Genomic DNA, 16,249 nt, shown 5'->3' with positions numbered 1-16,249 from the left:
TATATACTATAGTATCGACAGTGACCTCCAGATTTACAATTATTTCGGCAAAGTTGTACAGAGAAAACTGATATGAATCATCACCCTGCGCTGTTTATTGTGTGTTTTGGAACTTCCTTCTTTTCAGTTGTCATGATTTCTACAAAGTGCTATGCAACCGGCGAAAAGAGCGATTACATTTAGTAAAAATATTTTTAATCATTAACCATCACTATGTATGTTAGATTGCATGTGTTGTTTGTGTGGATATTGTATAAACTTTGTGAGTTGTATTGATTTATATGCTCTATATGTGCCCTTTAATAAGGAATACAGACATTTGATTTGAGTTGATTTGATATGGAAACATGTATATAAAAAGTTAACTACTGGACAAAGACAGTCTTTGAGACCAACCGGTTAGTTGGAACAAAATTGACAAGTCATCCTTTCAAATTAATATTATATTCGACATTATAACTGAGGCATTGACAAAGAAATTATTCGCCTACACTATCAATAGAAAACAGTGGGAAAATACAGTAATGATGATAATAAATAAAATATTGACCTTGCTGAAATATACAATTCATCCTTACGGCTGTTTATGACCTTTGATTGGTTGAAACATTTATATCCTTGTTTAAAAAATGTTGATGTTAACTTTACGAGATGTCAAGATATGATGGAAACAGTTGGTGTGAATAAACTCATCATAGATACCAGGATTCAAATTTTATATTTACGCCAGACGCGCATTTTGTCTACAAAAGACATTGTTTGAATTATTTTTTTTATCTATAATTGCTGGAATGTAGGTCCTCATTTTTTGACATATGAATAGATAAAAGAAATATGGGGTATACGTCTATGTGACGACAACCCAAAGATACAATACATCAAGACTTCTAGATTTTAACTCCAAATTTCTAGTGTATATATACGATTTGAAGTTCTAAATCGCCTTTAGCCTTGACAAATGTTAAATATATTTAAGAGACTATCAAACAAAAGATTTTCAACACTAATTTCCCTACTAATTGTTCATGTTTCGAACAGGCACTTGTCGGAAGGCAACTTTTACAGCTGAGTATACGGTATGGGCTCTCTGAGTATTTAGTTTGTAACCCGGATTTGTTTTCTCTCAATCGATTTATGACTTTTGAACAGCGGTATACTACTGTTTCCTTTATTCTTCATATATTCATTTGACTATTGGTACTTGATGAATGTAAGTACTTTTTTAAAATGCCATCACTCGGGGATATGAGGACTGCAACTGCAGGATTATCGAATTATAAGCACAAATTTACAACAAAAGTGTACTTTTTTAGCTCACCTGGCCCAAAAGGCCAAGTGAGCTTTTCTCATCACTTGGCTTCCGTCGTCCGTCGTCGTTGTCGTCGTCGTCCGTTAACTTTTACAAAAATGTTCTCCTCTGAACTACTGGACCAAATTTTACCAAACTTGGCCACAATTAGCATTAAGGTATCTAGTTTACAAAATGTGTCCAATGACCCCGCCTGCCAACCAAGATGGCTGACATAGCTGAAAATAGAACATAGGAGTAAATAGCAAGCTTTGTCTTTTATTTTGAAAACCGTTAGTAATAGAGAAAATCTGACAGGTACAGAAATGTTCCGAATGTTGATCTCTTCCAATTGTCTATATACGTAAAAACTGTCTGACAACTCCTTATAGCAGTTATTGCCCTTAAATGTCAAATTTTACCATTTTTTTTATTTTTTCCTTTTATCTTGAAAACTATAATAGATAGATAGAAGCTTAAATAAGCAAAAATGATAAGCAATACAAGATCTACAATTAAAACAAATGGAGGAAATCGTCCAACATCTCCTTATTGGAGTTATTGCCCTTTAACGACGATTTTTACGATTTTTTTTTTTGCGTTTTGCCTTATATGATAAAAATTATGAAAGATAAATAGACACTTTAAATCACAAAAATGATCAGCAAGGCAAGATCCACTAACAAGTCAAGTTTTGTGGATATAGTTAGTAGACTGTCACTCTTTTAAGATTGACAGCCCTTATATGGGGATTGTTTTACCCTCCTTTGTGTTTTGAGCAAAAATAAAGAAGATAGAGAGAAACTAAACAGATTAAATGATCGGTTATACGAGATCAACAAAACAGAGATTTTTGTCATGAATTCTATTATCGTCTTCAATATTAAGAGTGTCCTTTGTTGAATATGCACATAGACAAAGGTGAGCGACACTAGTTGTGCGTCCATCCGTCCGTTAGTCCGACCCAAATCAGGTTTCAGATTTTGGTTAAAAGTTAGCTTACCATAAAGTTGTCGTCATATTAACTTGCAACTTAGAAGAAGTTGGCAATATCCTTTAACTTTACGTTCCGCTATATAAATGATGTTCTCTCACTAGATAATACAAAATTTGGTGACTATGATGAACGAATCTATCCCATCGAACTAGAGATAAAGGATACTACAGATACGGTTAGTCTGCCTCATATCTTGACTTACATCTAGAAATTGACCATGAGGGTCGGTTGAAAACAAAAGTTTACGACAAAAGAGATGATTTCAGCTTCCCAATTGTGAACTTTCCATTTCTATGCAGCAACATTCCAGCAGCGCCTGCATACGGAGTATATATCTCCCAATTGATACGATATTCCCGGGCTTTTGTTTTCCTATCATGATTTCCTTGATAGAGGATTGCTGCTCTCACGGAAGCTAAAAAACCAAGAGTTCCAAATGGTGAAGTTGAAATCATCCCTTCGTAAATTTTACGGACGCCATCACGAGTTGGTTGACCGTTATGGAATAACCGTTTCACAGATGATATCGGATATGTTCCTTATGTCGTAACTACAATACTCTCCCTTTTCACGAATGTGACTTACCGAATTAGACTATTTACCGGATTTGTAATAACATAAGCAACTCGACGGGTGCCACATGTGGAGCTGGATCTGCTTACCCTTCCGGAGCACCTGAGATCACCCCCAGTTTTTGGTGGGGTTCGTGTTGCTTAGTCTTTAGTTTTCTATGTTGTGTCATCTGTACTATTATTTGTCTGTTTGTCTTTTTATTTTTGGCCATGGCGTTGTCAGTTTGTTTTCGATCTATGAGTTTGACTGTCCCTCTGGTATCTTTCGTCCCTCTTTTAGAACATACGTTTTTTATAATGTGAACTTTTTAAATATATATAACCTCTTTATATGAAATAATTTTTTTGTTATTTGCTGCATTTAGATTAATTGATTGATGTTCGCTTGTTTAACGTCCAGAGGCAAATATTCCATGCATTTTCAGGACGACGCTGCGTTTAGAATATTGTATGCACACTGTTGTTTTTTTATAACCAAAAATTTCAGCATGCAATGAATCAACTCGATAACTTCTTGATTTATAATTTGCATGACTTGAATATTGTATTTAAAATGACGTGAAGATTGAAATCAACATGTTTTCTGTGATTGCTTTCGAAATTAATTTTTTGATGTAATTAACTGCAATGTAAAGAGTCATGTGTATGCTCATTAGTTAATACAACAGAAAAATATACTTGGTAGAAAACGCACATTGATGTATTGATTGAAAAATCCTTGAAATCAAATCACTGAGGCAATTGGTACTTTCCTGATATTTTTAAGGAAAATTAATCAATGTTCACATGTCAAATCCTTGTACTTATCTAGATATAAGATTCAGAAGATTATTGATCACTCAAGATAAAGCTAAACGCGCACCTGTTTCCGGCAAAAAGTAATTGCATTTCATATTGTTATTGAATCTTTAATGTTTTGTAAACATCAGTTAGGGAAAAAAATGATCATATATTGTGTTCCAGGATATGCTCCCAATTCCCAGTTTGAACGGTAAGTGGCATGAATTGTTTTTATTCTATTTTATAATAAATATATCTACATTAAATATTGAAAACAAGAAATTTTTTTTTTTATATATATATATATATACATATTCTTATACATATTTATGCAGATGCAAAACACTTCATCAAGTTGATTAATTGGCAACCAATTTCTTAGTTTTTCCTAGTTTTTCTTTCATGCAGAGATAAGATTATGAGTTTTATCTCACTGATTAACCAGTTTTAAGTGCCAAATAACGAGTTTGTTAATCTCTCCTCTTTACCGTCTTAGGTTTTTTTTGCTATCATTTACCCAGGATTGGGCAGGCAGATTAACAAATTTGTTTTTTGTGTAGTTGATACAATTGTAGTTACATAAATTTGTTTCTGCAATAAAATGCAGGGTTAATTTCCTTCAACTGAGAAAGTAGGATTTTTTTCGATCCTTTTTCGTATGAAACCGGATGTGGCGTACTAGATTTGTTGTTATTGCACCTAAACAAGACATTTTTTTTGAATAAATTGAATTTGATTTTTTTGCTTTGAAATACAGGTCATTTCAAGCAATACTGTCAAGTTTATCATAATTAGAGAGAAATTTAGTATAATGTAAGACAATATCTAAAACGATTTGAGCAAAATATCTTTGAAAAATCCAAATTACGCCGCATCATGATAGAATATAATGTGGACCAATAAATCCATTAATAAATAATCAAATATTCATCTCATCTGCATAAAAACAATTTAATATGATACAAAAGATGAATCTAAGATGATAAACATCCCTAATGTACCTCTTTGTTTTCATAATAAGGTCCCTTTTGGTCAATTTATACCTCTAGTTTACTCACAAATTTTTACTTTTAGGCTAATATATCAAAATTTGGGGGTAACTATCACATTTATGTAAGAAGTGTGATAACAAATGAGTATTGAAGTGTTCAAGCTGAATTAACTATCCATATAAAACTTTACTGACTCCATGGATATTTCAATAAATCCTTACATCAAACTTAAGTTTACGCCACGTTCAAGAGAGGGACATATAATGGTTCCTTTTTAGTAAATAATTTGTTGTTACTACTTCAAAAAGATATTTCATTTACTTATTACTGTATATTTCTTGAATAATTATTTAGGAAAAAGTTTTCTGTTATAGCCCAATATAGGAAATAAGGAGACAAAGTCAGAAAAAGCTCCCAAAAACACTGTGTATGGCTTGCTCTGCCTACTAATAGTCATGGTAGAGCCTTATTTCAAGGCAATTTTTCCTAAAATGTTTTTTTGAGACTCAATCCATTCAGAATATTTCATGTTTACAAAATTGCAGAGGAATAGCATGACATTTACAAAAAAATGAGAGTACATACAAGGTCAAAGGTGCATTTGCAGCTTCCCTAAATAGGAGTAATACCACCATTCTTTTAACACTATTAGTCTTTGTTAGATTGGTATTTTTCAAAAAATTGTGCAGATTTATCTTTGTTTTAAATAAAGAAATATTTTGCATGAGTAAAGTTTTATCCTGTCCAGTACTACAGTGAAAATTTCACATAACATTTCATTGCATATAAGATAATAACCAATCAAATTTTCAGCCCTTTTTTTGCTGTTAACAAGCTTTAGTAACCATGTCACCTCAAGTTTCCAAAATATTTTATAGAAACACCAAATAAAAAAAAGAATGGTACTTTGAAACACCCAAGACATATGTTTATGACTTAGAAATTTTTTTCTGCAATGACATACAGGGTTAATTTCCTACAACTGTTACATTCAAGGGAATATTTTTTTAACCCTTTTTCGTACGAAACGGGATGTGAAGTACTATGATTTGGTGGTATGACACATTTTTCGTCAAAACTAAAGAAAAAAACCCATAATAAAAATATTGATATTCTAGATATATTCTAAATTTCGGCTTGTTAGCATTTCAACGAAATTAACGACATTTTTGGTTCAATGTCTCAATTTTGTTAAAGAATGATTTCAATGATAAAACAGAAGATTGTGTGTTGACCTTTGGATGTTCATTTTGTTGTTATCCTATGTTGTTGGATTGATTCCATATTCACGTTTATGCTATATCTTTTTTAATCGTATTAACAAATATTTCAGGGGAACAAATAGCATTCTTCAGTGTCATTCAGTGGCTTTTTGTTCACCCAATTATTTGTCGATACGATTTTTAAACATCCTCTTCGTATATTACCATCTTATATTGCCGGTATGGTTATGCAAATCTCAAAATGTTATATATATTTATGTTACAGGCTTTTTCTAAATTTAGGCATTTTGTAAAATTTCTGTAAGATTCAGGCATTTTATATATTGACTAATTTTTGTAGGCATTTTACAAAATGCCTGGAAAAATTGAAAGGCATTTTACAAAATGCCTGAAATTATTCTATAGAATGAAATATTAAAAAAAACTGAACAATTAAAAGTTTGGAACAACAGAGCAGTTTTATCTATGAGAGTTGCAGAGTTTTACTAATCAAAAATATATTCTGTGGAATTATATCACACAAGCACAATTATTTGTTATTTCATAAAATGTTTGGATGGCTGAACTGTTACACAATACTTGTCCTGATTTTTTGCAAATACATTGTTTGGCGTAAAATCTGGTTTTAGCACTTCAACCACGTTGGAGAAATCTGGACCATGACACATTTAGCTCTTTCAATACCCTTTCTGATAAAACACTTAACGTTTGACAACATTGGGTTTCGCAATAAGCACACACTTCATACATGAATATCTTCTTTTTCATATGTTCCCAAAAGATTCAAAGTACATTATCATGATTAGTTTGACTTTTATCTTTTGGCTTATCATAGCTTTTAACGGACTGAAGCAGATCTAACCATGACGGGTGATGTACCTAAAGCAGGAGACGCTTACCCTGTCAATAGAAATAACCTATTTGAATTATAACCAATTTGTTTTTGTCTACTTAATGCAAACAAACAGCAATCAGTAAATTAAAAACAAACTTCTTTTTCCTTGCTTCATATGCTTCACTTCTGATTTGAATCTACATTTTCTAAAAATTCGTTTGTTAATTCTGTTCTATTGAAAGGATAACTCCTTCTGCCTTTTTGACAATATCATAAAATTACTATCCGACATACAGAATGAGTACATACTTAACGTTACTAAAAACTTTCCCAGGTGGTTTTTGAAGAATTAATTAATTTTACCGAACCATTTGTTATTTTCTTTGCAAGATGCTGTGTTTTCTTTTGTTACCTATTCTGACATCGGACTCAGACTTCTTTTAAACTGAGTTTTACCGCGCATATTGATGTGTGTTTGTTTATTCTACATTAACTAGAGGTATAGGGGGGGGGGGGGGGGTTGAGATCTCACAAAACATATTTAACCCCGCCGCATGTTTGCGCATGTCCCAAGTCAGGAGCCTCTGGCCTTTGTTAGTCTTGTGTTTTTTTTAAATTTCAGTTCATTTATGTTTTGGAGTTTAGTGTGACGTCCATTTTCATTGAACTAGTACACATGTTTGTTTAGGGGCCAGCTGAAGCCCGCTTCCGGGTGAGGGATTTTCTCGCTGTGTTGAAGACCCATTGGTGGCCGTCGGCTGTTTTCTGCTCTTTGGTCGGGTTGTTGTCTCTTTGACACATTCCCCATTTCCATTCTCAATTTTATTTTTCCACTTTTATCCACATGCATTTCAATGATATCCTTTTTCTACAAATTACCTGAAAATTAACAGGCAATTTGCTGAATTTTGTTTCAAAATTTCAGTCATTTTACAAAATAACTAGGTATTTTTAGTCATTTTATATAATGCCTAAATTTAGAAAATGCCTGTAACATAATATATATATAGTGAATGGTTTCATTTTTTGACTGAAGAGGACAACTGCAACCTAAGTCGAAATTTATCCTCTCTTAATTTTGTGTCGCTAATTTAGAAATACATTTGTTTTGTTACATACTACTTAATCTCCACATTATTCAACAGGTTTTTCATGTCTGTATTATTTATTCTTCTCGTCTGAAAAGTATTGCTTTTTAGTATAACGTCAATATTTTAAAACATAATAAAAGAACCTGAATTTTTACCCAACTCAGTTGATATGAAAAGAGTTGGAACACTTTCGACCATCTGCTTCAATATCATCGCCAGTATAAATATCTAAAAACTGCAGGAAATTTATTAACATGATCAACAAAATATGCATATTATGTGTGTAAAATTAAATAAAGTTAAGAAATATCGATCGGTATAAATATCTTAATTGTCCGTGTCTCTTTCTTACACACACACAGACACTAAAAAAAAAGTATTGCACCTGTCCTAAGTCAGGAACTGATGTTCAGTAGTTGTCGTTTGTTGATGTGGTTCATAAGTGTTTCTCGTTTCTCGTTTTTTATATAGATTAGACCGTTGGTTTTCCTCTTTGAATGGTTTTACACTAGTAATTTTTGGGGCCCTTTGTAGCTTACTGTTCGGTGTGAGCCAAGGCTCCGTGTTGAAGCCCGTACTGTGACCTATAATGGTTTACTTTTATAAATTTTGACTTGGATGGAGAGTTGTCTCATTGACATCCATACCACATCTTCTTATATCTATATAGGATAAATTTACTCACTTTTTGGATAAAAGTATTATTAAAATTAGGCAATTTACTCAGATTGTTTTCTGATTCACATAAAATTCATGAAAGTTAAAAGATGGAAGAAAAATCTTTTAAAGACTTCAAATTAAAGCACCTTTACAATTTTTCAACTAGATACAATGTCACTGTCGAAAGATAACAGATAAATTTATGGACCTCATTCGAATGTACCGGACACGTGTCCTGTTAACTTGGGTCCTATTCCAAATATTCTGCTGCACTTTCCCTTTTGTATGAAATTTAATCATTTCAGTGGTGGATCCAGAGGGGGGGTCCCCCATTTTTTGACGATCAATGCATTTGAATGGGGACATATATTTGGAACCCCCTTTCTCCTGGGTTGGAATCCCCCCCCCCCCTTTTTTAAAAATGGCTGGATCCGCCCCTGTATTTGAACACATCTTCTATATTTAAATGATATGAAAAACATTCTTCTTGTAGAAGATTTTAGACAACCTTTTTCGGAACAACATTTTTTTTAAAACACGTTACTACAACCAATCCATATTTGTTTCAGACCAGTAAATTTGCATATGATATGGTTCGTAATTTGAATGGGGTCAATGGGTAATAAGACTAACAAGAATTCCCCATGGGAATGTCATCGTGATCTATGCTTAATATTTCTAATCTAGTTCACCTTCGCGTATCCTCCATTGTGATATTATAAATTACAATATACCCGTCAAATGACAACGTTGTACTTTTATGTTAATTTGTCTTTTGGAGAGAAGAGGACGCTTGAATATAAAACGAATTTGCAACGAATAAGAAAGAAGTAATTAACACACCCATGAATAGAACACTTACTTAGATAGATAGGAGTAATAATGTCATAAAGACATAATCTGACTGTGAGTTAGTATAAGAATGTCATATAAATATATAGGATATGAAAACTTAAATCAAATAAGCGAGCATAGAATTATTTCGGTTAACGTCATCACCTCCTGTAATGTTATACCAAACATGACCTTCATTTTCAGACGACGACAATAGCGTCAGCTAGTCGTACATTCAAATATTCTAATTTTAACATTAAATCGAGTTCACACAAAAAAAAGAAAGGTGATAGTAAAGTAAGATTAGCTTTTACCCACCTTGAACACAAATATTTCCTTAACTGTCTTTTATATGAAATGAAACAAATACTTTGTACAACTTCTATTTTTTAACTACCACAGTATAAAAGGACTAAAAAAAAGACATATTTTTAAATATATGTATTAAACATTTCAAGCAGATTGTTGGGGTTTTGACGACTGAATAAATTCCTCTGTATCAATATGAACATCACGGCTTTGGAATGGAATGATGAAATAGTGAAAAGTCTTATAGCAAACATTGTCTTACTTTCTATGTATATCATGACTGGAATATTTGGAAACAGTCTTGTTTTGATCGTGTATGCACTTCGTATGAAGGACCTATCAGATGAAAGATATTTCATACCAATTTTAGCTGTTTTTGACATGCTAGCAGCTGTATATCTTGGATCTTTTGCAATTTATGAGTGTCTAAATCAAGTAACTTTTTCAAACAGTATAGCCTGCAAGATTGCAGAGTTTTTTGCTGGATTTACTACTTTCGTTCCAATATTTATTCTGCTTATTATAGCAATTCAGCGATATTTGAAAGTGTGTCATCCTCTAAAATCCCCTATGCAACGTTCGTTAAAAAGAGTTTTATTGTGTCTCGCAAATTTGTGTTCATTTTTTATTGCACTGCCTATACCGTTTGTGTTTGATACGAATCCCTTTTACAGCTCTGATTATGGTGTAATAGGAATGCACTGTGGAGGAGTTAAAGATGGTAAAACAATAGTCCGGATTGTATACTCCATTGTATTGGGGACGTTTGCTATTGGTGTAACATCCACACTTATCATTTTATACTCTAGAATCGCGTACACAATATTTCATCAGCTAAAAGTAAATGGACATAAGGGCAAACATACGCAAAACGATGTAGACTTAGAAGGAAAGACAATTTCGAGCGATATCAGTGCTACGTCTCTTAGTGGAGATTTACAATTAATCAGACCTGAAAAACGTCAACTACCTTCAACCGTTATCGATGGTCCAAAATATTGTGATGCAAAGCATGATATGAAAACCTCGACGGGGGACATTGCCAAGCAGAGTGGATCCCAAAGAAGACAGAAAATTAATCGTCGAATTACCCATAATATAACTATAATGTTTCTCGTCATAACCTCGATATTTTTACTTTGTTATATATCAAAGGTAACAGTACTTATTATTGAAGGAATAAACAAGAAGTTTTGGGGGGAAATGTCAACAGCGAAAAGATCAGGTGTGTTGTTTGTATCGGATATGTTTATAACCAACAACATTGTGAACCCCTTTATCTATGCTTTTATGGATACCAAATTTCGAAACGAATCCAAAACATTTTTAAAACGTGTGTTTATGTTTTGCTTATGTTAAGATTACCACACATCTACTTTCTTTCATACTTAAATGTCACGCGTTCACCAAATTTTTTACAACCTATTCATCATCTTGGAGAACAAACCATTGTTAAACACGTGCATTAATTTCACTCCTCTTCTTCTGAATTAAAAACCCATTTGATTATAAAATGTTTTGAATAAATGTTCATTGCCTATTTTATGTACTCTTTCAAGGATTGTTTTTGAAATCCATTAACATATGCCATAAAAACATTGTTGTCATCATGGCTTAAAGTGCATCGTAAACTTAAATTGATAACAATATTTTTTTTAATTGTTTAATATGTTTATCAAATTGTGTTCATACCTATAGATAATTTGTTTTAAACTTTAGTGCTACTGTTACCTTTTCTTTGTGTCAAAAGGAATTGTTTCAAAAATCACTTAAATGCTATAATAAGTTGTGTAAACACTTATTTGCCCATAATCCAAGTGTTAAGACAAGCGTACATGTGTATGATCAAACTATCAAACTATATTTGTTTATGGTTGTGAGGTCTGGAGTACTTTCAATCCATTTGCAGCGCGAATTGATATGGATTTATTTCTTTTGGTAACCTGATTTCAAAAAAATGCACATAAAACTGTGAAAGCATATTCAAAGAACATATTAAAAGTCTAGAATTATAGCAGTTTTATTAGAGATTGGAAAGTTTCATCTATTATACATTTCAATATTGCTAAACAGTAAAATAACAAAAATACCGAACTCCAAGGAAAATTCAAAACGGAAATTCCCTTATCAAATGGAAAAATCAAAAGCTCAAACAAATCAAACGAATGGAAAACAACTATCATATTCCTGACTTGGTACCGTCATTTCCTTATGTAGAAAATGGTGGATTAAACCTGGTTTTATAGCTAGCTAAACCTTTTGCTTGTATGACTATCGCATAGAATTCCATTATATCGACAAAAATGTTTGAGCAAAACAAACAGTCAAAATAGGTAAAAATGTCAAAAATTGGGGTACAACAGTCAACATTGTGTTGTATCTTAATCACTATAATAAACGAACAACTATGTCAACAAAGATAAACAAAAATGCATATCAAAATTTAGTGACAGACTATAAAAGTTATGAACATCCATTCCACTGCTGAATGATACCTATATCTGTTCAAAAAGAATGATCAACATCAGACAGTCGTAAAGGCACGAGGCTGATGATAAAATGCCTAATATTTCCCAACATAAAAGTAGTATTGGAAGCTATGGTTTTAAGAAAATTGCGATTGAACATGTGACCAAAAGAGAGTAAGAAAAAAATATTTGAATGCTACAGGGCAATTTAGAAAACATATATCCTATTAAAAACAAATTTATTTTTCAGAAATACATGGTATATAAAGTATTTCGTAGCATAAAAAAAAAGTATTTCTTTTTTCGGAACACATACTTAAGACAGAACAGGATAGGTACCTAGTTATGCCCACCCAGATCCATACTGGTATCTATTCGACGTGCGCATTAAACAAATTAGAAGATGATATTCATTAAACGTTCTATTGTACCAAACATGCACTTGACTGAACCAATTTATTTGTGTTAAACTGTAAAAGTGGTGCACATTCTACAAATCTATGAGAGCGCTACATATTAATTTGATAAAAAGACTGTGAAGTTATCCTTTTCTTTCGTGTATTGCTCAGTTTATTTCCAAAAATGAAACAATAAAATCACAGTTTCATTCTCATGCACAGTCATTCTGGTCTTGTATTTGCAGTTCAGATACGAAGAGGTCTAACTTGATTGTGTAATGTGTGTTTCCGTCTAGATTATAAACACATGCAAGTTATGATACATATATTTACTTCCTTATTATGATGGTATTGTCGCTGATCTGAGCTGTCTAGTATCTACCATTGGTATCCGATTGACAACCTCTAGAAGGACTGGGCATTAATTAGTTGGAGTTCAGTATTTTTGTAATGATTTTTTTTATAATGCAGTACTCGTATGGTCGTATGGTCACTGTTGAATCTGCTATAGAAAAATATCATATTCTTTCTGTTTATGTTTATCATTTTAATCGTTTACTGTATTTGTTTTTATACATGTTAATGGAGTACTATATATTCATTACTGTTAGCTATGGTGTATGACTCTTATGGGCCCTTGATTAGACAATAAAATATTTATCATACCTCATGTTATAATGTTGGTTTTTATTAGTTAATACGCACACCCTAGTACCCGGCTATCGGTATAGAAATCGAAGATCAAAATCTGCTGTATACGATCGCAAAATCTGTTGTCACTATAGCAAAAATAATACTTTATAATGCCAATCCGGAACATATATCCTATTCTATAGCCGGAAATAGGTTGTGATACGAGGGTGCCATTCTATTCCAACACAAGGCTCAGTAGGTAAATAAACTCATCATTGATACTGGATTAACATTTACCATATTCTACTATTAACAACTAATAAAACTCGTTAAAATCCATTATTCAAAAGACAATAATTACAAAATATTCAATAGAATAAATTGAATAAAACACTTCTAAGAAGGTGATAATACAGATCTACTATATTTTCGCACTGGTTGGTAATGGTTTTTTCTCGGGGTAACAATCGACAATATCACCCTCTCAGCTATGTATTATTTATAGACGAATCTATTCTAATCCAAATAACTTTGTTGTTACCTCAGTTTAAGTTGTAGGTTTATCAATCTGATTCCATTGTCACTTAACTGGCTACCGTTATTCTTAACTATACAAACTTTTCTATTTGTTTCGTGCTGTCCGTCTGGCAGTAAGACATATGCAAAAAGAAAAAGGAAGGAGGTGCTGTGTATAAAAAAGCATCTACTACATCCGTTCGGAATTTTTAACGTTAAATCCGAAGCTCTCTGTCAGTCAATAAACCTTTGCAAAAACTTTGTGAGGGATTCGTAGGACAAGATGTTTAAATTTCTGCCTCTATCCAAAGCCTCCTTTTCTAATGACAGTCTGACCCCCCTCCCCCCCCGATCCACCCACTTTGGACAACCTACATATTTGATGTATTGTTTAATTTGCTGTCCTCTTTAATTTGCATACGTACCCGGTAATCATTTAAAGACAAGTTGATATATTTGTTTTTATTTATTTGTTGCCATTTTAAAAAACAATATTTTAAGGTTTGCTTACACAGCATGGACGGCAAATAATTGTACAATGTGTAACAGAACAGGTATTACCAAGCATACATGTTATAGTTGCCACTCCATTAGCTGGTATTATTTCAGTAAAAGATCAAAGATGTTGCTTATGCTTGTGTTCAAGTCACAAGCAATTTCATTGGCCAGTGTTCAATGCACAGAAAATGATTGATCGGTGAATACGCATCCGATAAAATGAACGATAAGTGTTCTTTGCGAAACGATTGGACGGTTGATTAGTTCTCATTGTAGGATCACAAATCAACCATTTTATCAGGGTACATACACCAATCAACCTTTTCTCGGTTTTCACTTTCCGTAGATGCAATTAGTCTGCAATATGAATGACACTGCACACATGGATATATATAAACGTATACAATTAACACTGTTCAAGTTGCATGGTTATTGAAATATTCATTACTAAATGCTGCCTTTGAGAGTAGTAGCTTTACAATCATTTTGTAATATTAATGTCTAAACTCAGCATGAAACACAACACAATTAATAAATGTATTTGTATTTGCTCTGAGGACAAACTATTCATTTTGCAGTGTCAATGTCATGACTTTGAACACAATAAGTTATTAAATGGATTATGGCTGTATTCTTTTATGGATGCGTTATGGAATATTTTGTTTGGTCATAGCAGGTCTGGTCAATAATCGTGAAACTTGAAGAATATTAACAGAAGGTAGGAACAATTCTAATGAGAATTTTAATCAAGGCTACAATAAATGCATTTGAAAGATTCCCTTCAGAAGTTGCGTTAGTCGGTCCGTTAAAACTAAAAATAATATCAAAAAGAAATGATGTGGAAACAAAACTGATAATTCATCAACTTCCATACATCCATAAAAATATTAATGTAAAGTATTAACTTAGAGATGAATTAGTACGACCAAAAAACCTCATGTAAAGTAACAAAACGTTCAACAAAGAGAAGGGGAAACCGGTGAACATTGATTTTTTATTTTCACAATGACATTTTAAAAATGTAATTTTTAATTTATTGGTAGTCCGTTCATAATTATCCTTACGTCATTGTTTATGTCCGTCGGTGACCAGATTGTTAGTTTATACCTTCATCAAGTGCACATTGATCGAGTCATTTTGATCGCCTGCTTGATCAAGTATACCTTGATCGACTATAATTATCGGTCGCGTATCGTCCAGTTCACCTTGATCGACTATTATCGGTCGCTTTCATCGAGTACATCTTGATTCGCTTTCATCGAGTACATCTTGATCAACTATTATCGGCCGCATATACGGAATCAAAACTTAATTGAATTATCATGTGTATGTACATGTAAGTAAACTTATTGATGTTATGTTGATTCGTGCAATTATGAATCATTAAAATTACTTTTGCTTTCTTCATCATGACGAAAAGAGTATGTGACTGTAGTTATGACAAATGGAACATATCCGTAATTCTCAGTTCAACAGATATTATGTAACGGCCAACCAAATCATGTTTGCATCCGTAAGAATATAAATGGAAGACTTTATCTTTACCTCTTAAGTAGTTTCCTTGTAAGCAGCAAACTGCAAGCTACAAGACATGGAGTATCGAATCAATGAGAGATATATACTCGTAACAAAGAATCAATATATTGCACCATAATGCGACAAAATTGATTTCTTTTTTCATATTTAATAATGCAGCTTGTGTATCCTGACATTTGTCAGAATATACTTTAGTCTTAGGTACAAAATGTACATGATGTTCTTATTAGTTGTTATTGGCTTTGATCTAGCTTCCAGTAACTGCAAGTACTCTCAGATCTGTACCTTGTGTCTTTTGTTAGTTGTTTTTGTGCTTTGTATCGATATGATGAGTTAAGTCCTTTTCACTGATCTTTTATAGTTTGTTCTTATGTTGTGCTGTTACACCACTGTCCCAGGTTAGGGTGAGGGTTGGCGCCCCGCAAACATGTTTAGCCCCGCCACATTCTGTGTGTGCCTGTCCCATGTCAAGAGCCTGTAATTCAGTGTTTGTCGTTTTTTGCTGTTTGCCATATTTGTTTTTCATTCATTGTTTTGTACATAAATCAGGTCGTTGGTTTACTTGTTTGAATTGTTTGACATTTGTCATTTTGGGGCCTTTTACAACTTACTATGCGAT

At 32.7% G+C, this 16,249-nt stretch overlaps 1 protein-coding gene across 1 annotated transcript in view; it reads left to right on the top strand.

Moving 5' to 3' along the window:
* The first annotated feature begins 9,661 nt into the window (after positions 1-9,661).
* LOC127725588 (cholecystokinin receptor-like) overlaps positions 9,662-16,249 on the top strand; it is an 83,262-nt gene continuing 76,674 nt past the window's right edge. Inside the window, exon 1 of the mRNA XM_052233074.1 lies at positions 9,662-10,736. Within this exon, the coding sequence (XP_052089034.1) occupies positions 9,777-10,736 (960 nt within the window). The 5' untranslated portion in view covers positions 9,662-9,776. The remainder of the gene's footprint in view (positions 10,737-16,249) is intronic.

This window comes from Mytilus californianus, unplaced genomic scaffold (genome assembly GCF_021869535.1).
Source record: "Mytilus californianus isolate M0D057914Y unplaced genomic scaffold, xbMytCali1.0.p SCAF_1, whole genome shotgun sequence".
NCBI classification, from domain to species: Eukaryota; Metazoa; Mollusca; class Bivalvia; order Mytilida; family Mytilidae; genus Mytilus; species Mytilus californianus.
This window is presented reverse-complemented; position numbering and strand designations above follow the sequence as displayed.